Source organism: Tachyglossus aculeatus, chromosome 7 (genome assembly GCF_015852505.1).
Source record: "Tachyglossus aculeatus isolate mTacAcu1 chromosome 7, mTacAcu1.pri, whole genome shotgun sequence".
Taxonomy (NCBI): domain Eukaryota; kingdom Metazoa; phylum Chordata; class Mammalia; order Monotremata; family Tachyglossidae; genus Tachyglossus; species Tachyglossus aculeatus.
In genome coordinates, this window is record NC_052072.1 from 19,433,799 (window position 1) to 19,461,411 (window position 27,613).

A 27,613-nucleotide genomic window follows, 5' to 3' on the forward strand; every position below is an offset into this window, starting at 1 on the left:
TCCAGACTCTGCCAGCTGAGGAAGCCCTGCGGCTCACCCAGAGAACACGAGTCTCAAGTAGTCGCCTTCCCACTCCCAGTAGGAGCCAGCCAGCCTGGGTACCCATAGAGCGAACTCCCCTGAATGGCAAATCTGAGGAGAGGGGGCAGGAGCTAGGCTTGGACAAGGGGCAAAGCCCTCCCTCTCCTCCCGTCTCTGCCACGGATGCCCCCTGGGGAACCAGTGGCGCTACCCCGACGCTGCTGGGCAAAGGGGATCCTGGCCGAGGGTGGCCTGTCTCCTTCCAAGGTCTGGCAGCAAGCGGGGAGGAGCCTGTGAGCAGAGCTGGAATCCAATGGAGTCACTACAAAGAGGGCCAGGCCCTTAGGAAACAGGAGGGGCGGTGGGAGTGGGGGGCAAAATCCGGGAGAGTGGGAGTGTGAAGGGGTGGTATGTGGAGCAGGGGTGGGGAGGGGGGAGAGTGTGTGTGTGTGCATGCGCGCGTGTGTTTATTTGTGTGTTCAGAGCAGGCAGACTGGATACCCAAGATTACTGGTTTGCCGAAGAGCTAATTTGCTTTTTTTTTGGTCACCATAACCCTGGGCCTTGTGTGGGCTCATGTTACTCAGAGCGGAACGGTCCCCAGCAGAGGAAACACCGTCCTGGGCCGTCGCTGGGGCTTTGGTTTGAGGTTTTCCGCCCTCATCCTCTTGGAGTAGGCCATGGGCACTCCAGCCCTTCCCAAACACTGTCCCTAGGGCCACAGATTGGTGGGGAGAGGGCAGGAGTGGGGACCGAGGTGAGGAGGGGAGCAGGGAGGGAGCTCCTTTCCAAGACCCTGAACTTGATTGAAGATTTTCTGGGGAGAGAATAGGTAGTGGAAGGGATCTCTTCGTAAGGTCAAGACCCAGTTGTGGGCAGATCTGTAGGTCTCTGGACCCACCTCACCCCGTCTTGTCCCCTCAACACCCCCAGTGCCCTCTACCTAGGATCCGTCCCCCTCTCCAGCTTGTCTCTTCCCCCTCCCTGTGCTCTGGATCACCAAACCAGCGCCGTCTTCCGTTTCAGGCCTGGTTCCCCCCCTTCGCCTGGCACAATTGCAAAAGCCAGCCAAGCCCAGAGCCGCTTGCCCTCAGAGGAGCAGTGCGGTCTAACGGAAAAAGCCTGGGAGTCAGAGGACCCGAGTTCAAATCCCGGCTCTGTCAGTTGCCCGCTGTTTGACTTTGGGTCACTTCACTTCTCTGTGCCTCAGGTTTCTCACCTGTTAAAATGGGGATTGAATACCTGTTCTCCAGCTCTTAGAACAGTGTTCAGAGCTTAGAACAGTGCTCAGCTGTTAGAACAGTGCTTGGCACATAGTAAGCACTCAATAAATGCCATTATTATTATTATTGTTATTATATGAGCCCCATTTGGGACAAGAACTGTGTCTGACCTGATTAATTTGTATCTACCCCAGCGCTTAGTACAGTATTTGGCACATTGTAAGCCCTTTGGAAATTCCATCATGATTAAAAGCAGCTTACCCTGGAAGCAGAGGCACAGATAGGCAGAGGGCAGCCAGCTAGGGGCTTGGGGGGGGGGGGGGTCACGAGTGGTGGGGGAGGGCAAGGGTCTCCCTGCAAGCCGCCTACTTCTGGCACACAATCTGCCTGGGGTGAGAAACAGCAGTGTCTCCTGAGAAAACAACCTAGACTGGATTTTCCAGAATCACACCCAGGGGTAAGCGATTGGAAAAAATGCTCCCAGAGAGCCGGACCCTTTTAGCCTCCCAAATTAGGTGGCCCCAGGGGCTCAGAGAGGCTCAGGTCAGGAATGAAGGGCCAGTGGCGGCGGAGGAAGTCTCACCGGAGGCCTCCTGTCTGGGGAAGCAGTGTGTTTAGCGGTTAGAGCACAGGCCTGGGAATCAGAAGTTCATGGGTCCGAATCCTGGCTCTGCCACTTGTCTGCAAATCACTTCAATCAATCAATCAATCAATCGTATTTATTGAGCGCTTACTGTGTGCAGAGCACTGTACTAAGCACTTGGGCTCTGCGCCTCACTTACCTCATCTGTAAAATGGGGATTGAGACCATGAGCCCCACAGGGGATAGAGACTGTGTCCAACCCAATTTACTTGTAGCTGCCCCAGGGCTTCCTGCGGGGCCTGGCACGTAGTAAGCGCTTAACGAATACCACCGTTATTATTATTAGGAGGTTTGAACAGAGCTTGACACATATTAAGAGCTTAACAAATATGATCATTATTATTAAATAAGATGTCACCTCTGACAGAACTAGGGATTGGAGAAGGAGGAAGGCAGGGGACCTGGGCAGAGGAAGAGGACACAGACAGAGGTGGAGGGGTGGGCCTCTGTGAGCTTCTGGGGGTGCATGTGAGTGTATGTGCACATGTGTGCTTGTGGGAGTATGTGTGAGCCTGGGAAAGAGGGGCTTTCCAGGTGTCTGGTTGGGATAGGGACCACCAGGAGCTCAGACTGGAGAGATGCCAGCCAAACCCAGACAAGTCCCCCATGAATCAGACACAGGGGCTGGAGGAAGGGCGTTTGACTTCTTTCTTCTGGAGGGGGTGCAGCAGGGGAGAAGAGGCCCAGTGGCTTCTGGTAGCCCCTGGCATGAGGACCAGAGCCAGGCTGACCCAGGATCTCTTCTTCCCAGTGGAGGTGTCCAAGAGAAGTGGACCTCGAGGTGCGGGTCAGTTTGGGTCAACCCCATCCTAAGGACCCCAAAGAGACCAGTCAGCCCCTTCCTTTCTCTCCCCTCTGGAGATTTAGGGCTCTGTCCTGTGGACTTGAGCTAGAGGCCTAGTCTGAGCTAGTTGCCCCACCCCTACTCCTCCCAAACCCATGGGGCAGATGCTGAGGGAGAGACCCCAGAAGGGGCCAGGCTCCACAAGGTCCTCGCTGTCCCAGGGGTCGGCTGGAACCCGTTCAGATGGACAGAGTTTTCTGCCCTTCTCAGGAACCCCTCTCCTCCCTTCCGCCACCACTAGAACAGACCAGAGCCAACCTTAGGGGAACGCTAGAATCGAGACCTCCTAATGGCTTGGCTTCCCTAGCCTGTTTTGCTGGAGCACCGCCGGGCTGAGCCAAGAGCGGATGGGATCGCTGGGGTGTTGGGCAGGGGAGAGGCAAGCAGGGAGGAGGGATGAAGGGAGGGGATGTGCAGCGACTGGGGGTGTTCAGAATGCTCAAGGTCTCCAGGGTGAGAGGACTCCCCATCCCACCTTAGGTACCCAGCCCAGTGTCCGGACCTGTATCAATTCTCTCTCTCTGGCTCGAGGCTTGGAGAGCTGACCCCAGGACCGGCCCGAGCAGAGGAGGGCCCCCTTCACCAACAGGGGCCTGCGGGGGGTTTGGGGTGGAGGGGGGAGAGCCAGGAAGCCAGCAGGGGGTTCCAGGAAGGCTGTTTCTCCGCTTGGCTAATTGGCTGGATCTGCAGGGCCTCAGGGAGGAGGAGGTTTGAGCAATTATCTTGTGGGTTTGCGCTTTGTGGAGCGGCATCGGACAAAAAAAAAAAAAATCGTCCACTTTGGGGCCTGGATTACCCGGTTGGGATAATTGCTCAATCTTTCAGCCATCAGTAGTGTCCTCACGGGCCAGTCCTGACCTAGACTCCAAAATCCAGAACCTCATGGTCCTCGAGGGCTCCCCATTCCATCTCCCTCCACCCCGGACATCAGCACAAAGGAAATTCCAACTGATGGTTCTAGACCGGCTCCGAGCTGCTGAGTTAAGCCCTGTAGACTGGATTTTTTGGCCAAGGGCCATCTGACTGACTCGACTGACAGTTCTCTCCGTCTGCCCCTTCCCCCCACCGGGGAACTAGTCTTTGTAGGTTGTGGAGCTGGCCCCGAGTCCCTCCCCCACCCTCACCTTCCCAGGGCCGTAGCGGGTTGGAGGGACAGGGCTGGGGGCTGGACAGGCCGGATCTCCTCTCGGCCGATCAGCTGGACGTGCCGGCGTCAGGGTGCCTGGGACGGGCCTCCGGCCTGTGGCTCTACAAATGTCTCCCCTGTCTGCCAAGCTCCCTCCTCGCCAAGGCTGAGATTTGCTCCACACAGATTCACGTCACAAGAGGAATTTTCCACTAGAAAAATCCTCGTCTGATAAATGCCCGGCCCTGGGCAGCTCTGGCCACGGAGTGGATTTGGGGTTTCCCGAGACTGGAGGGGTTTGGGTTGGTTTCGGAGCAGCAGCTGGGCTGGGTGGGGTCAGCCAAACTCGGGGGTTGGGACCCTCCAGGGTCAAGGAAGGACAGGGCAGCCTGGCGGGGATCCCTTGAGCAAACCCAGGCCCTTCTTGACTGAACTGGAACTTTGGTTCCCAGAGAAGATTGATCACCTCCCTGGGGGCCGAGGGCCAGGCAGAGGGAGGGAGGAAGGGCCTCGGGCCCAGCCGAGCCAGACTGGCAGATTGGGGAATGGCAAAAATTCCCAGCGCAGTCCTCGCTGGAACCAGCGGCACCTCTGTGATCAATGCTACTCTCATAGCCTGGCCTCCTCTCCGGCCCCTCCCTGGCCTCTGACCACTTTCCCTTCCTGAAGTGGGGCTTCTGGGGAGGGCGAGGATGAGACCTCAGACCTGACCCTCTTGGTCTGTCTCTGGCACCCTTCCCCGCCTGACCCCCTTCCCAGGACGTGGCTGCCGCGCCTCAGCCGCAACCCAAGGACGAGTCTCCCTCAAGCTGGTGCGAGGAGGGAGTGGTGCCCCTTGGCATTTGGCGGTGTGGCGGGAGGCATCCTGGGCTGGGGGCAGCCCCTGCTGATAGCCCAGACACTTGGCTTCTTGTTCCCATTGCGCTGCTGAGTGCAATTGGGCGAGTCACCCGCTCCGGCCTTGGTTTTTCCTCATGAGCCCAAGCCCACCTCCCTTTGCCAATGGTTTTATTTGCAGGATTACCCTGCTAGGGGAAGGGAGAGTCTGGGAGAGCCCTGTTCGGTGGCTTTGATCAGTCCAGCCAGGCCACACAGGGGACATCTCCTTCCCTCCTCCACTATCCTCCCCCGGCCCAGCTGAAGTCTAGGACCTGGCCTGTACCCGGGAAGGGTGGGACTTGGACTCTGGGTCCTCGGTAACCTCTTCTCCTGGGGAATTCTGAGGCCTCTCTGGGGCTGCAGAGACTCCTTTGGCAATGGATTAGCAGTGGATAGAGGGTGGGGGAAGGTGAGAGAGGGAGCTGGGAAGGATTAGGGAGGAAGCGGAGGTGGTTGGGGGGACGGACCCCACCCTCTGACCTGCTTTCAGGCAATTCTCTGCAGCAGAGCATGGCTTAGGGGAAAGAGCACAGGGTCGGCAGTCAGGAGACCCAAGTTCTGCTAGTCACCTCCTGTGTGACCTTGGGCAAGTCACCTAACTTTTCCATGCCTCAGTTTCCTCACCTGTAAAACGGAGGTGAGATACCTATTCTCCCTCCCCCTTTAAGCTGTGAGCCCTCTGTGGGACGGTGTCTGGTCTTATTTTGGGTTTTTTTTATGGAATTTGATAAGCGCTTATTATGTGCCAGGCACTGTTCTAAGTGCTGGGGTAGATTCAAACAAGCTAATCAAGTTGGACCCAGTCCATGTCCCATATAGGGCTCACAGAGTCATTCATTCATTCAATCGTATTTATTGAGCGCTTACTGTGTGCAGAGCACTGTACTAAGCACTTAGGAAGTACAAGTTGGCCACATATAGAGATGGTCCCTACGCAACAGCAGGCTCACAGTCTAGAAGGGGGAGACAGACAACAAAACAAAACATATTAACAAAATAAAATAAATAGAATAAATATGTACAAATAAAATAAATAGAGTAATAAATCTGTACAAACATCTGTACATATATAGGTGTTGTGGGGAGGGGAAGGAGGTAAGGCGGGGGGGATGGGGAGGGGGAGCAGGGGGAGAGGAAGGAGGGGGCTCAGTCTGGGAAGGCCTCCTGGAGGAGGTGAGCTCTCAGTAGGGCTTTGAAGGGAGGAAGAGAGCTAGCTTGGGGGATGGTGGGGGGGGGCATTCCAGGCCAAGGGGAGGATATGGACCGGGGGTCGACGGTGGGACAGGCGAGAACTAGGTAAAGTGAGGAGATTAGTGGCAGAGGAGCGGAGGGTGCGGGCTGGGCTGGAGAAGGAGAGAAGGGAGTTGAGGTAGGAGGGGGCGAGGGGATGGACACCCTTGAAGCCACGGGTGAGGAGTTTTGAGTCTTGATCCCTTCTCATTCATTCACTCAATAGTACTTATTGAGCACTCACTATGTGCAGAGCACTGTACTAAGCGCTTGGGAAAGTGCAACGCAACAATAAATAGTGACATTCCCTGCCAATAATGAGTTTACAGTCTGGAGGCTGGGGGGAGACAGACATCAATACATGCCCAAAGAAGTTAGGTGACTTGCCCAAGTTCACACAGCAGACAAGTGGCGATGCTAGGATTAGAACCCAGGTCCTTCCGACTCCTAGGCTCGGGCTGTAGCCACTAGGCCTCACTGCTGCTAATATTGAATTTACCCCAGTGCTTAGCACAGGCCTGAGAGTCAGGAGGACCTGGGTTCTAATCCCAGCTCCACCAGTTGTCTGCTGTGCAACCTTGGCCAAGTCACTTCACTTCTCTAGTGAAGTGACTAGAATCAATTGATTGATTCTCTGTGCCTATTAACTCGTGTGAAATGAAGATTAAGACTGGAATTAATTAATCAATCAATCAATCATATTGAGCGCTTACTATGTGCAGAGCACTGTACTAAGCGCTTGGGAAGTACAAGTTGGCAACATACAGAGACAGTCCCTACCCAACAGTGGGCTCACAGTCTAGAAGGGGGAACTGTGTCCAACCTAATTTGCTTGTATTGACCCCGATGCCTGGCCCATAGTAAGCGCTTAACGAATACCACCGTTATTATTATTACAGTGCATGGCACATACTAAGCACTGAACAAATACCACAATTATCATTATTAATATGAATAGGGAACATAGATTGGGGGAGAGTCCACGCTGCTCCAGTGGTCACCTCTTCTCCGTCTGGGCCTCTCTAGGGTGGCACAGTGAAGGTGCCAGCTTTCCAGGTCCCCACCAGTCTCTGATTAGACTGATTAGAGGAGGCCCCATGGTGTAATGGTTAGCACTTTGGACTCTGAATCCAGCGATCCGAGTTCAAATCTAGGTGGGACCTTTAACTTTAAAACTTTCCCTCCCCATCCCTCCCTCCTTATCTCCTTCCCCTCCTTCCCGCTGTATATATGTGCGTATTTATTACTCTATTTATTTATTTTATTTGTACATATTTATTCTATTTATTTTATTTTGTTAATATGTTTTGGTTTGTTCTCTGTCTCCCCCTTCTAGAATGTGAGCCCACTGTTGGGTAGGGACCGTCTCTATATGTTGCCAACTTGTACTTCCCAAGCGCTTAGTACAGTGCTCTGCACACAGTAAGCGCTCAATAAATACGATTGAATGAGTGAATGAATGAATGCATGAATGATTCTTCTTCTGAGTCTGTGCCCAGAGCCTGGACTCAGTCCCTTTGGGAGTCTGTGCTTGAATAAAGAAAGAAGGGAGCACTGGGTTCTGCTGATGGGAAGACCCTTTGCCCTCCGACAGATGTAGATGAGTGCGTGGAGGGCACCGACAACTGCCACATTGATGCCATCTGCCAGAACACACCCCGGGCCTACCGATGTCTCTGCAAGTCTGGGTACAGCGGGGATGGCAAGCATTGTCGAGGTGAGGGGGGGACCTAATGTAGTGGCGTACGGGGGGTAGAATAGGCCCAGACTGGGCTGGAGGGGGGCTTGTGGTGGGTGAGTAATCCCAGACTAGGATTCAGAGTCTTAGGGGGACTTGAGGGCAGGTTAAGGCAGATAGGGTGGCAGTCGTGGTGGCGAGTAGAGAGCCAGGAGAGTTGGGGGGAAGTGGGCAAGGTATCCGTAGCTGGCCAGGCGGGGTTTCTGGCTCAGTCCTTCTATCTGCGGATCATGGCCTTGGACAAGTGTGAGCAGAGCTGGGGCGGGGTGGGGGGGGGGCCGGGGCTTGGAGCCGGCTCGGTGGGGTTTACGTGGCTGAACTCCCATGTCCCAACCCCCACAGACGTGGACGAGTGTGAACGGGACGACAACGCGGGCTGCGTGCACGATTGTGTCAACATCCCTGGCAACTACCGCTGCACCTGCTACGATGGCTTCCGCCTGGCGCACGATGGGCACAACTGCCTGGGTGGGACTACGGGTGGCAGGGCATGCGATGGAACGGGTGGGTGGCGGGGGTCCGTTTGGGGAGCTGAGCCCCCCCCACCCCTCGGCTGATCCTCGTGGGCATGTGGGGATGCCAGGCAGGGTGGGGGAGGTGGAGGGGAGGTTCTGGCCATCCCCATCTGCCCACTGACCCGGCCGGTCACCCCCAGATGTGGACGAGTGTGCGGAGGGCAACGGAGGCTGCCAGCAGAGCTGTGTGAATGTCATGGGCAGCTACGAGTGCCGCTGTCGGGACGGCTTCTTCCTCAGTGACAACCAGCACACTTGCATCCAGCGCCCTGAGGGTCAGTCTCGCATGGGGCCAGTGGTGGGCTGAGGGGACAGATTCTGTGGGCCAGTGGTGGGCTGAGGGGACGGACTCTGTGAGGTCGGTGGTGGGCTGAGAGGACGGATTCTGAGGGGCCAGTGGTGGGCTGAGGGGATGGATTCTGGCCTGATCCAGCCCAGGATGACGGGATGAAAGAAATATTTGAGATTTGGTCAACCCAATCGTGCATTTAAAAAAAAAAACATTTTGTTGCCCGAGGGGCTGATGGCCTGGCGCTATGGCCGGATGCAAGGTCTCTACTTTAAACGTCCTGCTACCTTTTGGGCATCAGCCCTGGCCCACGTCTCCCACCTTCCAGCCACCCCTTCCCGTGCCCAGATCTTCCCGCCCCGACTCAGCCCCAGTCCTGCTCTGACCCTGCTCTGCCGGCTCTTCCCAGTGCCAGCCTCAGCCCAAACATTCTGAGGCCCCAGTTTCCCTACCTCCGTCTCAGAGAATAATCTCTGAGATTCCCCTCCCTAACGTACTCGCATCCCAGCTCCAGACAGGAGCTGGCCAAGACCAAGGTCAGTTAGAGACTGAAGTTCTGCGGGAGGGGTGGGTCAGAGAGGAGGCCTCCAGCCTAGGGTCTATAAAGGTGCCCGCTAGTCAGGGTGGACGTTATTTCAGGGACCCAGGGGCATTGAGGAGTTGGGGCCATGCTGGGGGAGGGGGTGAGGGATGATAATACTTCCCAAGCACTTAGTACAGTGCTCTGCACACAGTAAGCGCTCAATAAATACGATTGAATGAATGAATGAATAATAATAATAATGGCATTTGTTAAGCACTTACTATATGCCAAGCACTGTTCTAAGCACTGGGGGATACAAGGTAATCAGGTTGTCCCAGATGGGGCTCACAGTCTTAATCCCCATTTTCCAGATGAGGTAACGGAGGCGCAGAGAAGTTAAGCGACTTGCCCAAAGTCACACAGCTGACGAGTGGAGCCGGGATTAGAACCCGTGACCTCTGACTCCCAAGCCCGGGTTCCTTCCACTGAATGATCTGTGGGGAGCGAATGGGAGGTCAATAGGGGTCAATGAAGGTCATGAGAGGTTGAGGACAGGGGGAGGTTGCCACCCAAGAGACAAGACCTTGGCTTTGGGTGACTCTCCTGACCCTGGTGAATGTGCCCACCTCCAACCCCCGCACTCCAAGACCCCTGAGCAGCTGGGCTCCTACTGGGTGGGCAGTGGATTTCCTAGGAAGGGGTCCTGATGGAGCCTCTGCCAGCAGGTCCGGGCTGGCCCAGGGAGCCCTGGCCCACTCCTGTTTGTCCTCTAAGCCCCCCTCCTCCGCCTCCCACCCCTGCCCTCTGCAGAAGGCATGAACTGCATGAACAAGAACCACGGGTGTGCCCACATCTGCCGCGAGACCCCCAGGGGCAGCATCGCCTGCGAGTGCCGGCCCGGTTTCGAGCTCACCCGGAACCAGCGGGATTGCAAACGTGAGTAGCCCCGGGGGGACGCGGCCACATGATGATGATGATGATGGCATCTGTTAAGCGCTTACTATGTGCAAAGCACTGTTCTAAGCGCTGGGGAGGTTACAGGGTGATCAGGTTGTCCCACGGGGGGCTCCCAGTTTTAATCCTCATTTTACAGATGAGGTCACTGAGGCCCAGAGAAGTTAAGTGACTGGCCCAAAGTCACACAGCTGACTGTTGGCGGAGCCGGGATTCAAACCCATGACCTCTGACTCCAAAGCCCGTGCTCTTTCCACTGAGCCACGCTGCTTCTCTGTTGAGCCACATCCTCTCCCCCCAGTCCCCCCACCCACCCATCCCCCAGACCCTGGGGATCCAGCCTCTCCGGGGGGGTGGGAGGTACCCCATGGGCTCAGGAAGCCTGGGCACCGCCCACTCCACCGACCCCTTCCTCTCCCTCTTTCCCTCCCCTCCGCAGTGACGTGTAACTACGGCAACGGCGGCTGCCAGCACACGTGCGACGATACGGATCAGGGGCCCAAGTGTGGCTGCCACGTCCGGTTCGCCCTCCACACCGATGGAAAGACGTGCATCGGTGGGCACGGGGGAGGCACACAGTGGGCAGGGTGGGATGCCTGGGAGGAAGTATGCATGTGTGGGCTGGGTTTGTGGGCACAGGGGTGGGCACAAATCCGGCCACGTAGCACCCCTGGTTCCATAGTGAGCGGGCCACCCGGAACCAAGAAAAGGCCCAAGGGTGGATGGTGTTGTGGGGTTGGTTGGGGGCGGGAGGGGACTCACTCCCCCCAGGGCTGAACTTGCCATGGCCCCGCTCTGCCCCAGGCCTCGGGGCCCAGATCAGTCAGGTCCAGCCAACTCCAGCAGAGCTCTTCACCGTATCCGCCCTGGCCCTCTGGTCCTCCCTGCTTTTCCCTTCTCCCTCCACCATCCCCCTTTTCCCTCCCTTTCCGCTCCCCCTTGATTCCCCCTTCTTCTACTGGGCCGGTTCCTCGATCTTAGCTCCCCTTCCTTCCTTTTGCATTTGATCTCAACGCTCCAGCTGGACCCAAATTGGGTTGGCCAAGGAGGTGGATGGGAAAGCCCAACCTAGGGTGGAGGTGGGGGCTCCCCTCATCAGCGGCCAATACAGCTGGAACCCTGGGGCATCAACTGGACCCCTCCCCAAGCGCTTCCAGACTCCACAACCTTCCCACCCTTCCTTGCCTAGAAGTTCTTCCTGATATTTAACCTCCATCCTCGCTTCTGCAGTTTCTTCAGGCCGATCGATCCCATTTCCTTTTGTTTCTCCTCGTCAGGCCCGTTCTCCCTTTTCAATCAGTCCTCGGCATTCAGCCCCATCTCTCCCCTCCCTTCCGAGAAGGTGGCTTCCCAGTTCCTCCAGGCAGTGCCTTGCTGCCACCTTGCTCACTAACCTTAGCCCAGCCTGGCCGACTCACATGCGGATTGGGGTCCTCCGTGACCCCCCGGGGCCCTCTTCTGCACCTATGCCAGTTGCCAAGAAAGGAAAGAGAGTAAGACTCAGCTGCTTGCTTCGCTCGGCATTCCTGCCGAAGCTACTCTCCTCCCAGAATCGCCCGGCTCAGTCCTGAGCCAAGGGTGCTGGTAAAAGCACCCAAAATGCGAGTCCTGCCCCTGCATCCCTCATCCCCACTCTTCTCACGCTCCTCTGCCGCACTCCTAACCTCCCTGCCTACCCCGGGAGACAGAGAAGGGTGGTTAGGGGCAAAGCTGAGTGGCTGGGAGCCAGGACGCCTGGGCCTCGGCCTTCCGCCCTGCTGTGCTGTGTGACCCAGGCCTGTCACAGACCGTCTCTGAGCCTCAGTCCCCTCTCCCCCTCCCGGCTCCCAGCTGACGGGAGGTCACGTGGGAGAACAGATGTGTGAGGGCTTTGGGGGTAGAAGCTACAGGCCAGAGCCTGGGTGGGCCGACTTGGGGGGGTTGGGCGGGAGGGGAGCTGGGGGCCGAGGGGCGCCCCACCCCTGGCAGCTAAACAGCTTTCTCATAATGTCAAACAGGGGAGCGGAGGCTCGAGCAGCACGGGCCGCCCCAGGCGGTGTCCAACGGTAAATATGTTCGCTTGCTCCCACCCGCTTGCTTTGGAAGGGGCTGGCCCGCCGGGAGGGACTAGCCACCTACCCCGGGCCCAGCGCCCCCCCCGGCTTCCCCGGCTTCCCAGGCTGTGGCTGCTCTCTGCCCCCCACCCGGCAACTCCCCCAGGCAGGCTGAGGAGAGGGGGTGAGGAGGCAGAGGGATGCCTGGGTCCCTCTCTCCCCAAACCCCTCACACTGCTTGCTCCTCTCTTTAGGGTCGGGCCTGCCCTCCCTACCCGCTCCTTTCAGCTAAGGGTTTGACCGTGACCCAAGGCCACCATCCCCTCCGCCTACGAGCCGCCTCTCCTCTTTGTCCAAAATTGGGCCCGGAGTGCTGGAGGGGTCAGGGTCAGTGTCTGTCGTTTCCCCCACCTTCCTCCTCCTTGCAGGAGGAGGCAGAGTGCCACCAACCCAGGCCAAACGGGAAGTGGGGCTGTGTCTCTCCGCCCTTTCTTGCCCCGGACCCCTGCTTGCACCATGGGGGGCTGCTCCCCTTCTCATCTGGCCTCACCCCTGGGACAGGCCAGGAGCCCCTCAACTGCGTAGAGCTATGCTAGAGGGGCAGAGGCATCGGTCCTGGCTTTCTGCCCCCTCCTTCCCCAAACCTACTCTGCTTCAGCCGGTCACTAGCCTCAGCCAGAGGACTGAGCAGGAGGGGTAGGCATTTTTCGGTCTTGGGAGGGCAGAGAGAAGTAGGAGGGTCCAGGCCAGTTCCACCTTCAGCCTCCTGAGCAGAGAAATGTAGGGGCAGAGCAGGAGAAGCCTAGCTCAGAGGGTTAGGAGATGGGCCTATCTCTGAGCTCAGCTGAGCTCTATCCTGGCCCAGGTTGCGGCCGTACCCAGGGAGGCAAGGGGGGAGAGAGTGAGGACTTGGGCCAGCCTGCTGAGAGGCACACAGAACTGACAGACAGAGAAAGGCAGGAACACGTAGCCCAGAAAAGAGAGGGCAAGGGCGGGCCCTACATCATTGTGGGAACAGTCTCCCTTGTGTGCAGGATAAGGGGAGAGAGGTTCCTATTGTGGCAGGAAGGACAGAGGTTAGACACAAAGAAGGACTGCCTGTGGGGATGGGAGAATAACTGCAGAAATAGTACTTAATTCACTTTCGTCCTGTGCAAAACCCTGTATTGGAGGAGGGTGGGAGGAGGGAGACTGAAAACTGTAAGAAAGCAGTTACATGGGCTGGGGCTGGTTTCTGAAGGGCTCCCGTCCATGGAGACTTATTTTTTCAGTCCAATCCACTCTGGGCTTTTGTTTCCAAATCCCTCAACCCCTCTGAGGCAGAGGGTGCAATTTCCACACAGCCAGTGTCAGAGGGATCAGGGGAAGGGGTCCCGGTTGCCGTGATGGGAGAGGGGGGCGGCCAGCTCGGTCGGACGGGGATAAAAGACGTCAAGACCTCCCTGTCCCTGGCCGTCCCCTCCAGGCTGGACAAGCGCCGTTCATGGGGGGGGGGGGGGGCCAGAGGGGGTGAAGGCGCTGACCACCCCTTCTCCCCTCAACCCTCTCAGAGACGTGCGCCATCAACAACGGGGGCTGCGACAGCAAGTGTCACGCCGCCGCCACGGGAGTCCACTGCAGCTGCCCCGTGGGCTTCATGTTGCAACTCGACAGGAAAACCTGCAAAGGTGCGGGGGTTAGGGGAGAGTCTAAGCGCGCGGTCCCCATGACAGGCCCTGCTCCGGCCTTGGCCCCCGTCCATTCCGATGGCTTAGGAGAAGCTTAGAGAAACAGCATGGCTCATTCATTCATTCAGTCAGTCAGTCAGTCAGTCAGTCATATTTATTGAGCGCTTCCTGTGCGCAGAGCACTGTACTAGGCGCTTGGGAAGTCCAAGATATAGAGATGGTCCCTACCCAACAGCGGGTCCATTCATTCATTCAATTCATTCAATCGTATTTATTGAGCGCTTACTGTGTGCAGAGCACTGGACTAAGCGCTTGGGAAATCCAAGTTGGCAACATATAGAGACGGTCCCTACCCAACAGCGGGCTCACAGTCTAGAAGGGTGAGGCAGACAACAAAACAAAACATAATAACAAAGTAAAATAAACAGAATAAATATGTACAAGTAAAATAGAGTAATAAATATGTACATATATACATATATATATACAGGTAGTCCTAGGCCTAGTCTTTAGGGCCTCATTCATTCATTCAATCGTATTTACTGAGCACTTACTGTGTGCAGAGCACTGGACTAAGCGCTTGGGAACTACAAGTTGGCAACATATAGAGACGGTCCCTACCCAGCAGTGGGTTCACAGTCTAGAAGGGAGAGACAGACAACAAAACAAAACATACTAACAAAATAAAATAAATGGAATAAATATGTACAAGTAAAATAGAGTAATAAATATGTACAAGCATAGATACATATATACAGGTAGTCCTAGGCCTAGTCTTTAGGGCCTCATTCATTCATTCAATCGTATTTACTGAGCACTTACTGTGTGCAGAGCACTGGACTAAGCGCTTGGGAACTACAAGTTGGCAAAATATAGAGATGGTCCCTACCCAACAGCAGGTTCATTCATTCATTCAATTCATTCAATCATATTTATTGAGCGCTTACTGTGTGCAGAGCACTGTACTAAGTGCTTGGGAAGTCCAAGTTGGCAACATCTAGAGCCGGTCCCTACCCAGCAGCGGGTTCACAGTCTAGAAGGGGGAGACAGACAACAAAACAAAACATATTAACATAATAAAATAAATGGAATAAATAGGCTGAATGCAAAGAGCCCGGGCTTTGGAGTCAGAGGTCATGGGTTCAAATCCCGGCTCCGCCACTTGTCAGCTGTGTGACTGGGCAAGTCACTTAACTTCTCTGTGCCTTAGTTCCCTCATCTGTAAAATGGGGATTAAGACTGTGAGCCCCCCATGGGACAACCTGATCACCTTGTAACCTCCCCAGCGCTTAGAACAGTGCTTTGCACATAGTAAGCGCTTAATAAATGTCATTATTATTATTATTAGGATCTGGCTCTGGGTTCTCTATCGGGTCCCACCCCATCTGTGACCTCAGGGGGGTTGGGGGGCTGCTCAAGGACCCTCCCTTCCCCTGGGATTGGCTCCTGGGAGCCCACCCAGGAGAAGTCTCCTTGCCTACTGGCGGGCAGGCTCGGCTCCTGGGGGGACGCGGAGGGGCCCAAGGCTGAAGGTAGAGTGGGAGGTAAAGCGTGGGCGGGATCCACTGCCATCGAGAAGCAGCGTGGCTCAGTGGAAAGAGCCCGGGCTTTGGAGTCAGAGGTCATGGGTTCAAATCCCAGCTCCCCCACACGTCTGCTGTGTGACCTTGGGCAAGTCACTTAACTTCTCTTTGCCTCAGTTACCTCATCTGTTAAATGGGGATTAATAATAATGATGGCATTTATTAAGCGCTTACTATGTGCCAAGCACTGTTCTAAGCACTGGGGAGGTTACAGGGTGATCAGGTTGTCCCACGGGGGGCTCACATTAATCCCCATTTCACAGATGAGGGAACTGAGGCCCAGAGAAGTTAAATGACTTGCTGAAGGTCACAGAGCTGACAAGCGGAGGAGCCAGGATTTGAACCCACGCCCTCTGACTCCAAAGACCGTGCTCTTTTCCACTGAGCCACGCTGATCAGGTTGTCCCACGGGGGGCTCACAGTTTTAATCCCCATTTTACAGATGAGGCCCAGAGAAGTGAAGTGACTTGCCCAAGGTCACACAGCAGACATGCTGTGGAGTCGGGATTCGAACCCATGACCTCTGACTCCAGAGCCTGGGCTCTTTCCACTGAGCCATGGGAATGGTTCCTTACCACATGGCAACGAGGGGCTTCAGGCCCAGGAGGGGCAAAACCCCGCCTTCCCCTTTTCCCCAGAGGAGACCAAGAAGTAGCATGAGAAGCAGCGTGGGATAGTGGTTAGAGCAGTGGCCTCGAAGTCAAAAGGTCATGGGTTCTGATCCCGGGTCCGCTACTTGTCCGCTGTGTGACCTTGGGCAAGTCGCTTCACTTGTCTGGGCCTCAGTGCCCTTGTCTGTAAAATGGGGATAAGGGACTGTGTCCAACCCAATTTGGCTGTATCCACCCCAGCGCTTAGTACAGTGCCTGGCACATAGTAACTGCTTAACATCCTCTGCTTAGTCTTCTAGACTGTGAGCCATCCCCCTGCCTTACCTCCTTCCCATCCCCACAGCACCTGTATATATGTATGTATGTTTGTATGCATTTATTACTCTATTTATTTTATTTGTACATATTTATTCTATTTATTTTATTTTGTTAATATGTTTTGTTTTGCTCTCTGTCTCCCCCTTCTAGACCGTGAGCCCACTGTTGGGTAGGGACCGTCTCTATATGTTGCCAACTTGTACTTCCCAAGCGCTTAGTACAGTGCTCTGCACACAGTAAGCGCTCAATAAATGCGATTGAATGAATGAATGAAATAAATACGAATCATCAGCATCATCAATCGTATTTATTGAGCGCTTACTATGTGCAGAGCACTGTACTAAGCGCTTGGGAAGTACAAATTAGCAACATATAGAGACAGTCCCTACCCAACAGTGGGCTCACAGTCTAAAAGGGGGAGACAGAGAACAAAACCAAACATACTAACAAAATGAAATAAATAGGATAGATATGTACAAGTAAAATAAATAAATAAATAAATAGAGTAATAAATATGTACGAATGAATGAATGAACAAATACCACCAATATTATTTTATTATTTTTATTCATTCACTCTTTCAATCGTATTTATTGAGCAGTTACTGTGTGCAAAGCACTGTACTAAGCGCTTGGGAGAGTGCAGTGTAACAACAGATACAATCCTGTCCCCAACGAGCTCACAGTCTAGAGGGGGAGACAGACATTAATACAAATAAGTAGATAAATAAATAATTTTACCAACGATTGTACTCTCCCAAGTATTAGAGAAGCAGCGTGGCTCAGTGGAAAGAGCACGGGCTTGGGAGTCAGAGGTCACGGGTTCAAATCCCGGCTCCCCCACATGTCTGCTGTGTGACCTTGGGCAAGCCACTTAACTTCTCTGAGCCTGTTACCTCATCTGTAAAATGGGGGTTAAGACTGAGAGCCCCACATGGGATAATGTGATCACCTTGTTTCCCACCCCCCGGCGCTTAGAACAGTGCTTTGCACATAGTAAGCGCTTAACAAAATGCCATCATTATTATTATTATTAACAAATGCCATTATTATTATTTAAGGCGGTGATCACCTTGTATCCCCCCCAACACTTAGAACAGTGCTTTGCACATAGTAAGCGCTTAACAAAAGCCATTATAATTATTTAAGGCGGTGCTATCTGCCCAGAGTAAGAACTCGATAAATATCATTGATTGATTGACGGGCCTGCCAGGGACAAGACCGTGCTAACCGCCGGACCCACTCCCTTTCACTCAGTCGTTTTCAGTGAGCGCTTACTGTGTGCAGAACACTGTGTTAAGAGCTTGGGAGAGTAGAATAGAATAATAAATGGACACTTTCCTTGTCCACAGAGGAGAGGCAGGGAAGTCGGGAGGGGACCCAGGGAGCACTGTGTTAAGAGCTTGGGAGAGTAGAATAGAGTAATATTCTATTGAGAAGCAGTGTGGCTCAGTAGAAAGAACATGGGCTTTGGAGTCAGAGGTCATGGGTTCAAATCCCGGCTCCACCAACTGTCAGCTGTGTGACTTTGGGCAAGTCACTTAACTTTTCTGTGCCTCAGTTACCTCATCTGTAAAATGGGGAGTAAGACTGTGAGCCCCCTGTGGGACAACCTGATCACCTTGTAACCTCCCCAGTGCTTAGAACAGTGCTTTGCACATAGTAAGCGCTTAATAAATACCATCATTATTATGATTATTATTATTAATAAACAGACACGTTCCTTGTCCACAGAGAAGGGGCAGGGGAGTCGGGAGGGGAAAGAGGGGACCCAGGCTCCCCGAGGGAGGGAGGAAGCGAGTGGGAGTTCACACCTCTGCTCGCCCCGGCCCTGCAGACATTGATGAGTGCCGCCAGAACAACGGCGGCTGCGACCACGTCTGCCGCAACACGGTGGGTAGCTTCGAGTGCGGCTGCAGGAAAGGCTACAAGCTGCTCATCAACGAGAGGAGCTGCCAAGGTAGGCCCGGGCAGGGGCGGGCAGCGGGTGACTGCGGCAGGCCCGGCGGAGGGCCCGGGCCCTAGCGGGGCGCCCACCCCTCCTCTCTTCACCTTGCAGACATTGATGAGTGCTCCTTCGACCGCACGTGTGACCACGTCTGCGTCAACACTCCCGGCAGCTTCCAGTGTCTGTGCCACCGGGGCTACTTGCTCTACGGCCTCACCCACTGCGGGGGTGAGATGGGGGTCTGTCCTCCTTGCCCCGTGCCCTGGGGGCTTTCCTGGAGCGAGGAAGGGAGGGAGAAGGGAGCTGTCTGGAAAGCCCCCCATCCCTTTAGGCCTGGTGATCCCCACTCAACCTCACTCCTGCCTCCCTTTGCCCCTCATCCTCCCTAAGGGCTCCGGGGTTTGGACCCTGAAACCCCGGGGTCCGGAGCCCCCCCGGGGTCCTGACCCTGAGCCCCCTGGAGTCCTTCCTTACAATGAATCCCCCCCCACCCCCACCCCGACAGGGTCCTGACCCTGGGGACCCTGAGCCCCCCCGGGATCTTGACCCTGAGCCCTCCGGGGCCGTGACCCTGTAGATGTGGATGAGTGCAGTATGAACCATGGCGGTTGCCGCTTCGGCTGCCTCAACGCCCCTGGGAGTTTTCAGTGCACCTGCCCCCCTGGCTGTCACCTGCGCTGGAATGGGAAGGACTGTACCGGTGAGCCTGGGTGGGTTGGCGAGGGGTGGGGAGACCCTGGCCTCCGGCCCCGGCCCCCCACCCCGGCTTAGTGTGCCTTGTCGCCCCCAGAGCTGGTGAAGTGCCCCGGCGCCCCTGGGCCCTCCAGAGCCACACTCAGCTGCAGCCGAACGGGCAAGAAGGACACCTGTGCCCTGAGCTGCCCGTCCCATTCCCGCTTCGTGCCAGGTACTAGGGTCGGGGGGAGGACGGCGCCAGGGTGGTGAGGGAGTGCCCTCCGGGGCTAGTGGCCGGGTGAGGGGCCCGAGTTGTGGCTTCCTTTTCCCGAAGAAACCGAGCATAGCTACACAGTGAGCTGTGGGACCCCCAGCCCCCGAACATCCCCGGGACCCTCCGCCAGAGGTAACAGCAGCAGCAGCGGCAGCGGCGGCGGCAGTAGCGGTGGCGGCAACGGCAATCCACAGCACTGTGCCGGTGAGGCCTGGCCCGCCTCGCGAAGCCCAGCCCCCTGCCATCCCCCTCCAGCCCCCCGCTGCTCACTCCCAGCTCTCCGGCCACCAACCTCCCGCTCCCCCAGGACCCCGGCCCCCACCCGCTCCCCTCCTCGCCCTGCCGAGCCTCTGCGGTTCCCTTTAGAGCCGGCGGTTCTGCCTGTCAGACAGCGGGCCTCCTTCAAGATCAAGGATGCCAAGTGCCAGCTGCACCCACGCGGCAGGGGCAAGCAGGATGAAGCGGGCCGAGCCCAGGAGCAAGGTCAGGCCGAGCTCCCCTCCCCTTCCCCCCCACCAAGCCAGTGACCCTAGGCACCCCTGAGCTCTTTGAAGGGGGATTGCTGCCTAGCCACGTGCAGCACGCTGAGAGCTCCTCTGCTCTGGGTCTGACCGCCACAGGGCTAGCTTGCCCCCGTCCCAACCCGGGAGCATAGAGGGAGAACCTCTCCAGCGCTTAGAACAGTGCTTTGCACATAGTAAGCACTTAATAAGTGCCATTATTATTATTATTATTATTAGAAGGGACCGAAGAGTGGTCGGGGATCAGGAGCTGAATGTCTGTGAGGTGAAGACCAGGGCTGGGGACCATTCTGGCCTCTCCCCTGGGGGCAGGCCTTGGGGACTGGATCCAGGCTCTCCCTCAGGGTCAGAAGTTGTAGGGGCTGAGTTTGGGGACTCAGCCGGGTTCTCTCTAAGGCAGAAGGTCCCGGGGGCTGGATTTGGGGGCTGAGTCGGGCTCTTTCTAAGGCGGGGAGGTCCTTGGGGGCTGGGTTTGGGGGCTGAGCCCGGCTCTCCCCCAGGGGGGGCTCCCGGCTCCGACTGCCACGTTACCTTCATCCATCTTAAGTGTGACACGTCCCGGAAGGGGCGAGGGGGGGGGGCGGCGCACCCGGACCCTCCCCGGCAAGGAGGTGACTCGTCTGACCCTGGAATTGGAGGCTGAGGTCAAAGCGGAGGAGGTCACAGGTGAGGCCAGCACCTGGGGCAAAGAACTTCGGGGGCGGAGCGGCGGAGATGCTAGGGGTTCCCCTGGGGTTGCGGGGGGAGACGGCCAGCTCAGCTCCCAAATCCCTCCACTCCCTACTCCTGCAGCCCACTTAAGGCCAAAGCTCAGGTCCCCCCTCAGCCCTGCTCCCAACTTGGGGTCCTCCTCCACCCCTTCTCTCCAGCCGTGCTCTCCCACCCTCCCCCCGGCGGCTCTGTAAGTCATTCATTCAGTCGTATTTATTGAGCGCTTACTGGTAATAATGATAATAATTATGGCATTTGTTAAAGGCTTACTACGGGCCAGGCACTGTCATAAGTGCTGGGGTCGATACAAGCAGATTGGGCTGGATACAGTCCCTGTCCCATGTGGGGTTCCCACTCTCAACCCCATTTTCCAGAGAGGGAACTGAGGCCCAGAGAAGTGAAGTGACTTGCCCAAGGTCACACAGTAGACAAGTGGCAGAGCCAGGATTAGAACTCCCAGCCTTCTGACTCCCAGGGGCGTCATCTATCCACTCCGCCGTGCTGCTTCTCTTGTGTGTTACGCTGTGTAAAGCACTGTGCTAAACGCTTTCTAGACTGTGAGCCCGCCTTCTAGACTCTGAGCCCGCTGTTGGGTAGGGACCGTCTCTCTATGTTGCCAGCTTGTACTTCCCAAGCACTTAGTACAGTGGTCTGCACACAGTAAGCGCTCAGTAAATACAATTGAATGAATGAATGGAGTACTCTGCAACGGCAAATGGGCACGTTCCCTGCCCACAGTGAGCTCATAGTCCCCCTTCCCGTTACCTCCCCGCCGGCAGCGGGCTGCGGGCTGCCCTGTCTGCGGCAGCGCCTGGAGCGCAGGCTGAAGGGGCTGTTGAAGACGGTCCGCAAGTCGGCCACCCAGGACCGCTTCCTGCTGCGCCTCGCCGGCCTGGACTATGAGGTGGCTCACAGGCCGGGCACGGCCAGGGAACGGGCCGAAGCCTGCGGGCCTGGGCAGCATCGTGTCGGGGGCAAGTGTGGTAAGGCGGGGAGGGGCTGGGGGGTTGGGGTGCAGGGAGGGGAACTCCCCACCCATCACTTCACCCGAGGCTGTGCACTCTCCCCTTGGGACCCCCAAATCCACCTCCACCTCCTCCCCAGCTACTCGGCTCAGCCTTCCCCAGTCCCTGAGCCTCGCTGTCACTCGCTCCGCGGCTTCCCCTCTGCCCCCCGTCCCCCCCCCCGCCCCCCCGGCAGGCCCTGCCTCCTTCCCCCCGGGGCCTGTGTGTCCCCCAGCTGGGGCTTCCCCTCCGGGAGGGGCCCTGGCCTGGGGTGGGGCCCCCGATGGGCAGCTAGCGCGGCCGACTCTCCCTCAGTCAGCTGCCCGCAGGGAACCTATTCCCACGGCCCGACGGGGCAGTGTGCGCCCTGCCCGCCGGGCACCTTCCAGGAGAAGGAGGGGCAGCTAGCCTGCGACCTGTGCCCCGGGAGTGATGCCCACGGTCCCCCAGGGGCCACCAACATGACCGCCTGCACAGGTGCGGGGTGTAGAGGGGGGCGGGATGCAGAGGGCACCCGGGCAGGGTGGCAGGAAGTCAGGATCCCAGGCCGATCGAGGGCCCTTCCTTTTGGCAGGTCAGTGCCCTCCCGGGCAGCATTCAGCAGACGGGTTCAGACCATGCCAGCCGTGCCCCCGGGGCACTTACCAGCCTGAGGCAGGACGGGCGTTCTGCTTCCCCTGCGGTGGGGGCCTCGCCACCCGGCACGAGGGAGCACTATCCTTCCAGGACTGTGACACGAAAGGTATGAGAGTTGCCCCTGCCAAGGCCCGACCACGCAATTCTCCCCAGTTCCCCTGCTCTCTGCCACCCCCTGACCTCTGGCCCTTTGCCCAGGCTCGCTCACACCTCCCGGGAAGGGCTGAGCTCCAGAGAATCAATCAATCAATCGTATTTATTGAGCGCTTACTGTGTGCAGAGCACTGTACTAAGCGCTTGGGAAGTACAAGTTGGCAACATATAGAGACGGTCCCTACCCAACAGTGGGCTCGCAGTCTAGAAGGGGGAGACAGAGAACAAAAGAAAACATTAACAAAATAAAATAAATAGAATAGTAAATATGTACAAGTAAAATAGGGTAAAAAATCTGTACAAACATATATACAGGTGCTGTGGGGAGGGGAAGGAGGTAGGGCGGGGGGATGGGGAGGGGGAGAGGAAGGAGGGGGCTCAGTGTGGGAAGGCCTCCTGGAGGAGGTGAGCTCTCAGTAGGGCTTTGAAGGGAGGAAGAGAGCTAGCTTGGCGGATGTGTGGAGGGAGGGCATTCCGGGCCAGGGGGAGGACGTGGGCCGGGGGTTGACGGCGGGACAGGCGAGAACGAGGCACGGTGAGGAGACTAGCGGCAGCCATGTGACCTTGGGCAAGTCACTTCACTTCTCTGGGCCTCAGTGACCTCATCTGGAAAATGGGGATTAAGTCTGTGAGCCCCCCGTGGGACAACCCGATTAGCTTGTACAGTGCTTGGTGCATAGTAAATACTGAATACCATCATCATCATCATCATCATCATCATCGCCATCAGGCTCCCCTTCCTGCTGTCCTGCTCCCCCCACGCTCGCCCCCACGAATCCTGGCCCTCCCAAGCACCCCATCCCGCTAGCCTCCCTCCCATCCCAAACTCCCTGACCGCCAGGCTCTCGCCCACAGTCCAGTGCTCACCCGGTCACTACTACAACACGAGCATCCACCGCTGTATCCGCTGCCCCCTGGGCACCTACCAGCCGGATTTCCGCCAGAACTTCTGCACCCGCTGCCCGGGGGGTACCAGCACCGACTTTGATGGCTCCACCAGCGTGGCCCAGTGCAAGAGTACGGGCCTGGGCTGTTCGGGAGGGGGCTGGGGGCTGGGCAGGGTGGGGGGCCAGAAGCCAAGGGAGCTCTGGGGGGGTGTTGAGGGGTCCTGTCTCTCCCCCTTCCCAGTCTGGGTTAGAGGTCACCTCCAGGAGGGCCAAAAGGGCCGGCTCCAGGACGTCACGGACCACCCCTCAGCTCCCCTTCCTCACCCCTCTGGGCCCAGCTGACGTCCCACCCCCACCCCCGCTTCTCTCCCCTCCACGGGTGGCCTCAGATCGCCAGTGTGGAGGGCAGCTGGGCGAATTCACCGGCTACATCGAGTCACCCAACTACCCCGGCCAGTATCCTGCTGGCATTGAGTGCGTCTGGAGCATCCACCCGCCGCCCAAGCGCAGGATCCTCGTCGTGGTGCCCGAGATCTTCCTCCCTCCCGAGGATGAGTGCGGCGACGTGCTCGTCATGCGCAAGAACTGTGGGTGCCCCGGCGGGGGTGGATGGGGCACGGGAAGGGGGGGATCCCGGGCGGAGGGGCTGGGGCCGGGGTACGGAAGTTGGGACGGTGCAGTGGCTGTCATTTCCCCGGCCATGCAGCAGCCTTAGCTACTTAGGTGCCAGGTGTTTTTCTGTTAGGAACACCCCCAGCTCGGTGTAACCCCGAGGGCCGGGGGTGAGGGTCGGCCCCGGGGGGACGATGACTGCATCTGCCTCCTGCACTCCTCCTCCCCCGCACCCCCCAGGTTGCCCTGGCAAGAAGCCACCCCGCTGATGGACGTGGTGCCTGGCAGCCGACTTACCTGCCATTCCCCCGCTCAGACCCCGTCTGCCCATCTTCCGGTTCTCCCCAACCCGAACCCTGCCGATTCCCCGCCAAGCTCCCCGACACCGGCCCCCTCGCCCTCCCTTCTTCCCTCCAGCCTCCCCGTCATCAATCACCACCTACGAGACCTGTCAGAGCTACGAGCGTCCCATCGCCTTCACGGCCCGCTCCCGCAAACTCTGGATCAACTTCAAAACCAGCGAGGCCAACAGTGCCCGCGGCTTCCAGATCCCTTACGTGACTTACGATGGTGAGGAAGGGGGTGACTCAGAGGAGAAGAGGGCAGTAGGAAGCCGGCGGGGGAGGTCGGATGTCCCTGCCTGGGCAACCACCGTTCGGGCCCTGCCCGCTGGGGTGGCCGGGGCCGAGGACAGGGCAAGGCTGCTGGCCTAGAGCTGCTGGCCCTGGGCCACTGACCCCATGCCGCCTGCCCCGGTGCCTCCACAGAGGACTACGAGCAGCTGGTGGAGGACATCGTGCGGGACGGGCGACTCTATGCCTCGGAAAACCACCAGGAGATTCTAAAGGTGGGTGAGGCCCACGGGCTAGCCTAAGGACTTGGGGCCATCGGTCCGTCAATCGGCGGCTATTTAGTGAGCGCTTGCTGTGTGCCGAGCACTGTACTCAGCCCTTGGGGGAATCCAATATTCAGGAGCCACTCTCCCTTTCCTCAACGGCTGTTATCAAGTGGGGGAGACACACCAGAATCATTTAGAGGTACAGAAGCAATGGATTAAAAAGAGCTGGGGGTTGAGGGGCAGTGCCGGGTGGGGGGAGATTTAAGAGCATAGGGGGAGAAATAGGAAGGGAAACGATAGAGTAGGGAGGTAAGAGATTAATCTGGGAAGGCTTCCTGGGGGAGATGGGATTTTAGGAGGGCTTCGAAGATGGTGAGAGTACCGGTCCGTCAAATGTGAAGGGGTCCTGAGGTCAGCCGGCAGGTAGGCCTGATTTCCCGGGGGGTGGGAGAGAATCCATCATTGCTGCAGTCCACCCCTCGGGATCACCCGTCTGAGCCCCTCAGTCTTGTGACCCAGGTACCCGAGTCCTACCCCCTCCCCAGGGACCTGGCAGGAGGACTTTGGCCTGCCCTGCTGGGTGGGGGAAGCCTGGTCCGTAGAGGGTGGAGCAGACAGCTCTGGCCACTGCCACTCACCGGCCTCTGAGCAAGGCCAGGGGCCAGATCCAGCGGGGCACCGCAGCGGGCAAAACGGGCCCGGGCCCTGCGGCAGCAGGAACAGGTCCTGGGCAGGGTTGGCTGCCCTCTCCCCCCGACAGTCAGAGCTGGGGGGTGGTCTGTCCCTCTCCTCCTCCCGGCTCCCACCCCGCAGGACAAGAAGCTGATCCAGGCGTTCTTCGAGGTGCTGGCTCACCCGCACAACTACTTTAAATACACGGAGAAGCACAAGGAGATGCTGCCCCGTTCCTTCATCAAGCTGCTGCGATCCAAGGTGTCCAGCTTCCTGCGGCCGTACAAATAGCCCCTGCCCCTTCCCACCCCAGCCTCGCGCTCGGGGCCCTCCGGCTCTCCCCTCCCCATGGCCTCGGACCCCCTCCTCCTCTCTGCAGACTGCACCCTCCCTCGACTCCATTTCTGCCAGACTCTAGCTCTGCCTCCTTCTGTCTTCCCACCTCTTTCCTGCTGGCCTCGGGTAGGGAGGGAGAGAGGAAGTGAAAGAGCCCAGGCAGGGCTCTGGCCTGTGGACTGCAGCCTGTGGCCCCCCAATCTTGGCTTTTCGGGGGTCCTGGGGGCCGGGAGAGGATTTCCCACCGGGGGCCTCTGCTGAAGGTGAGATGTCAACAAGGCGGGGGCACTGCCGGGGGTCCTGTTGCCCACCCCCACTCCCTGCCTCAGCCTCCTCTCACCTCCAGCCAGGTCTGTGGGGGATCGGTCTGGCTCTCGTCCCTCCCCCGGCCCCTGGCCTTGCTCTCCCCCCACGGGGGCCTCACTCAGCTGGAGGGCACCAAGTTGAATGGGGAGGGGCGACCAGGAGGAACCGGAGCTGCTGGAGCCCTGGGGCCTCCATCCCACCCCAGTCAGAGAGAAGCCAAACTCATGATAGGCAGAAAAGTATTCAGAGGGGTAGACGGCCGGGAGGCAGCAGCCAAGCCCAGGCCGAAGGCCTCCCCTGTCCCTGGGCACCGTTGCCAGCTTTCCTCAGTGCCTCTTGCTCCCCTGGGAGCCCAGAGGGAGCCCTGGCCCCACAGGCCATGGGCCTCCCCACAGCCCTGCCAAAGAAAACCCTGCGCCCCTCAGGAAGTTGCCTTCTGGCCCTGGTCAGAGCCGTGACTCACCCCCAGGCCTTCCAGAGATGGGTGTGGAGTCCTTTCTCACTGCCTGAGGGAGAACATCGGTTCAGGGTGTTGAAGAGAGCTGGGTCCCCAGCTGGGCCATGCCTTTCCAGAGCCAGAGTGAGCCCCCCGCCTGTTGTACGACCAGGCTGGCCTGAGGCCCACGCCCCCTCTTACCCCCCACTTGCCCTGCCTGCTTCCCCCGCCCAGTGCCCATTTGGGGGATGGATTAAGGTGCCCCTCTCTGCAGCCCTGACAAACCGGACTGTCGTCCCATCTTCTGCCATCCCTCAGGCCCCTCTGTCGGCCAATTCTGGCCTCCGGCCCCCCGGGGTCTGGGGTCCGGGGCCTCCAGGTGGGAGGGAGGGAGGGATGGGAGGGAACTGTGCTGAGCACAGAGGGGGGCCAGGTCCCAGCTGAGGAACAGGGGGCAGGGCCCAGAGGGAGCCAGAACCTGGAACGAGAAAGGAAGGGAAGGCTGAGCTATTGGAGGCCTGGGCCGTGCTGCTCTCCTCTGGAGCCCAGCCCCCAGACTCAGCCCGGAGGGACCTACCCAGACCTCCGGTTGGGCACTGGCTGGTAAGGCCGGGGCCTCGCTGAGCTCCAAGCTCCAGGCCCCCCGGGGGGGTAGGGAGAGTCAGAGGGCACCTTGGCTGGTTGCCTTCCTTTCCCTAAGAGGCGGAACAAGTTTTAGGGCATTTCGGCTTTTCTGTCTGCTGTTCCCCGGACCCTCCCATCCCTGCCTGGCAGCTCTGAGCCCCCAGGAGGGAGTGTAACAGATGGAAGCCTCCTTCCAAATCTGCTACACCCCTGGAGGGGAATTAGCTTGGGGCTCCCTGTCACTGGCAGGGTGGGCAAGAGTCATGGGGGTGAGGGGGTGGGGGCGGCCTGCTCTTCTCTGATGCAGCTGGGCCCGGGAGCCTTGGAGAAGGAGACCTGAAGGGAGACCAAAGTTTTCCCCATGCCCGGGTGGCCAGCAGGAGCCCAGAAAAGGTAGCAGGAGGCTAGCACGGGGGCTAGCTGAGGATGCCCCCGGCCCCCCAGGGGGGTCATGGTAGCTGCCTCCCGGGTGCAGACGTGGTGACACGGAGGAGGACTTCATTCCTGCAAAAGAATCTCGAAATATCCTGCCGGCCTTCCGCCCCTGGCCTGGGCCACCACTCCCGCACAATCGCCATTAACAGTGACTGTTGCAGTTCATAACGTTATTTGCACTTGAAAAGAAAAAAAGAAATCGTATCTGAACTCGTAAAAAGAAACGTTTGGATTTTGTATGGTCTTTTTATTATATTATTATTATTATTATTATTAATTATTATTATTATTAAATGACTAAATGGAACGTCCCTGCCTTGGATTCACCTCAGAAGCCTCCCGCAGGACC

At 57.7% G+C, this 27,613-nt stretch overlaps 1 protein-coding gene across 1 annotated transcript in view; it reads left to right on the forward strand.

Moving 5' to 3' along the window:
- Nucleotides 1-25,838, forward strand: part of SCUBE3 (signal peptide, CUB domain and EGF like domain containing 3) — a 28,080-nt gene extending 2,242 nt beyond the window's left edge. The window contains 22 exon segments of the mRNA XM_038749495.1: nucleotides 7,561-7,683; nucleotides 8,047-8,172; nucleotides 8,360-8,494; nucleotides 9,842-9,967; nucleotides 10,425-10,541; nucleotides 13,569-13,685; nucleotides 18,034-18,156; nucleotides 18,256-18,372; nucleotides 18,722-18,844; nucleotides 18,935-19,051; nucleotides 19,154-19,297; nucleotides 19,460-19,576; nucleotides 20,115-20,185; nucleotides 20,187-20,280; nucleotides 21,105-21,308; nucleotides 21,645-21,806; nucleotides 21,904-22,071; nucleotides 22,974-23,135; nucleotides 23,395-23,592; nucleotides 24,035-24,187; nucleotides 24,385-24,464; nucleotides 25,269-25,838. Coding sequence (XP_038605423.1) covers nucleotides 7,561-7,683; nucleotides 8,047-8,172; nucleotides 8,360-8,494; nucleotides 9,842-9,967; nucleotides 10,425-10,541; nucleotides 13,569-13,685; nucleotides 18,034-18,156; nucleotides 18,256-18,372; nucleotides 18,722-18,844; nucleotides 18,935-19,051; nucleotides 19,154-19,297; nucleotides 19,460-19,576; nucleotides 20,115-20,185; nucleotides 20,187-20,280; nucleotides 21,105-21,308; nucleotides 21,645-21,806; nucleotides 21,904-22,071; nucleotides 22,974-23,135; nucleotides 23,395-23,592; nucleotides 24,035-24,187; nucleotides 24,385-24,464; nucleotides 25,269-25,418 — 2,927 coding nt within the window. The 3' untranslated portion in view covers nucleotides 25,419-25,838.
- The last annotated feature ends 1,775 nt before the right edge of the window (nucleotides 25,839-27,613 follow it).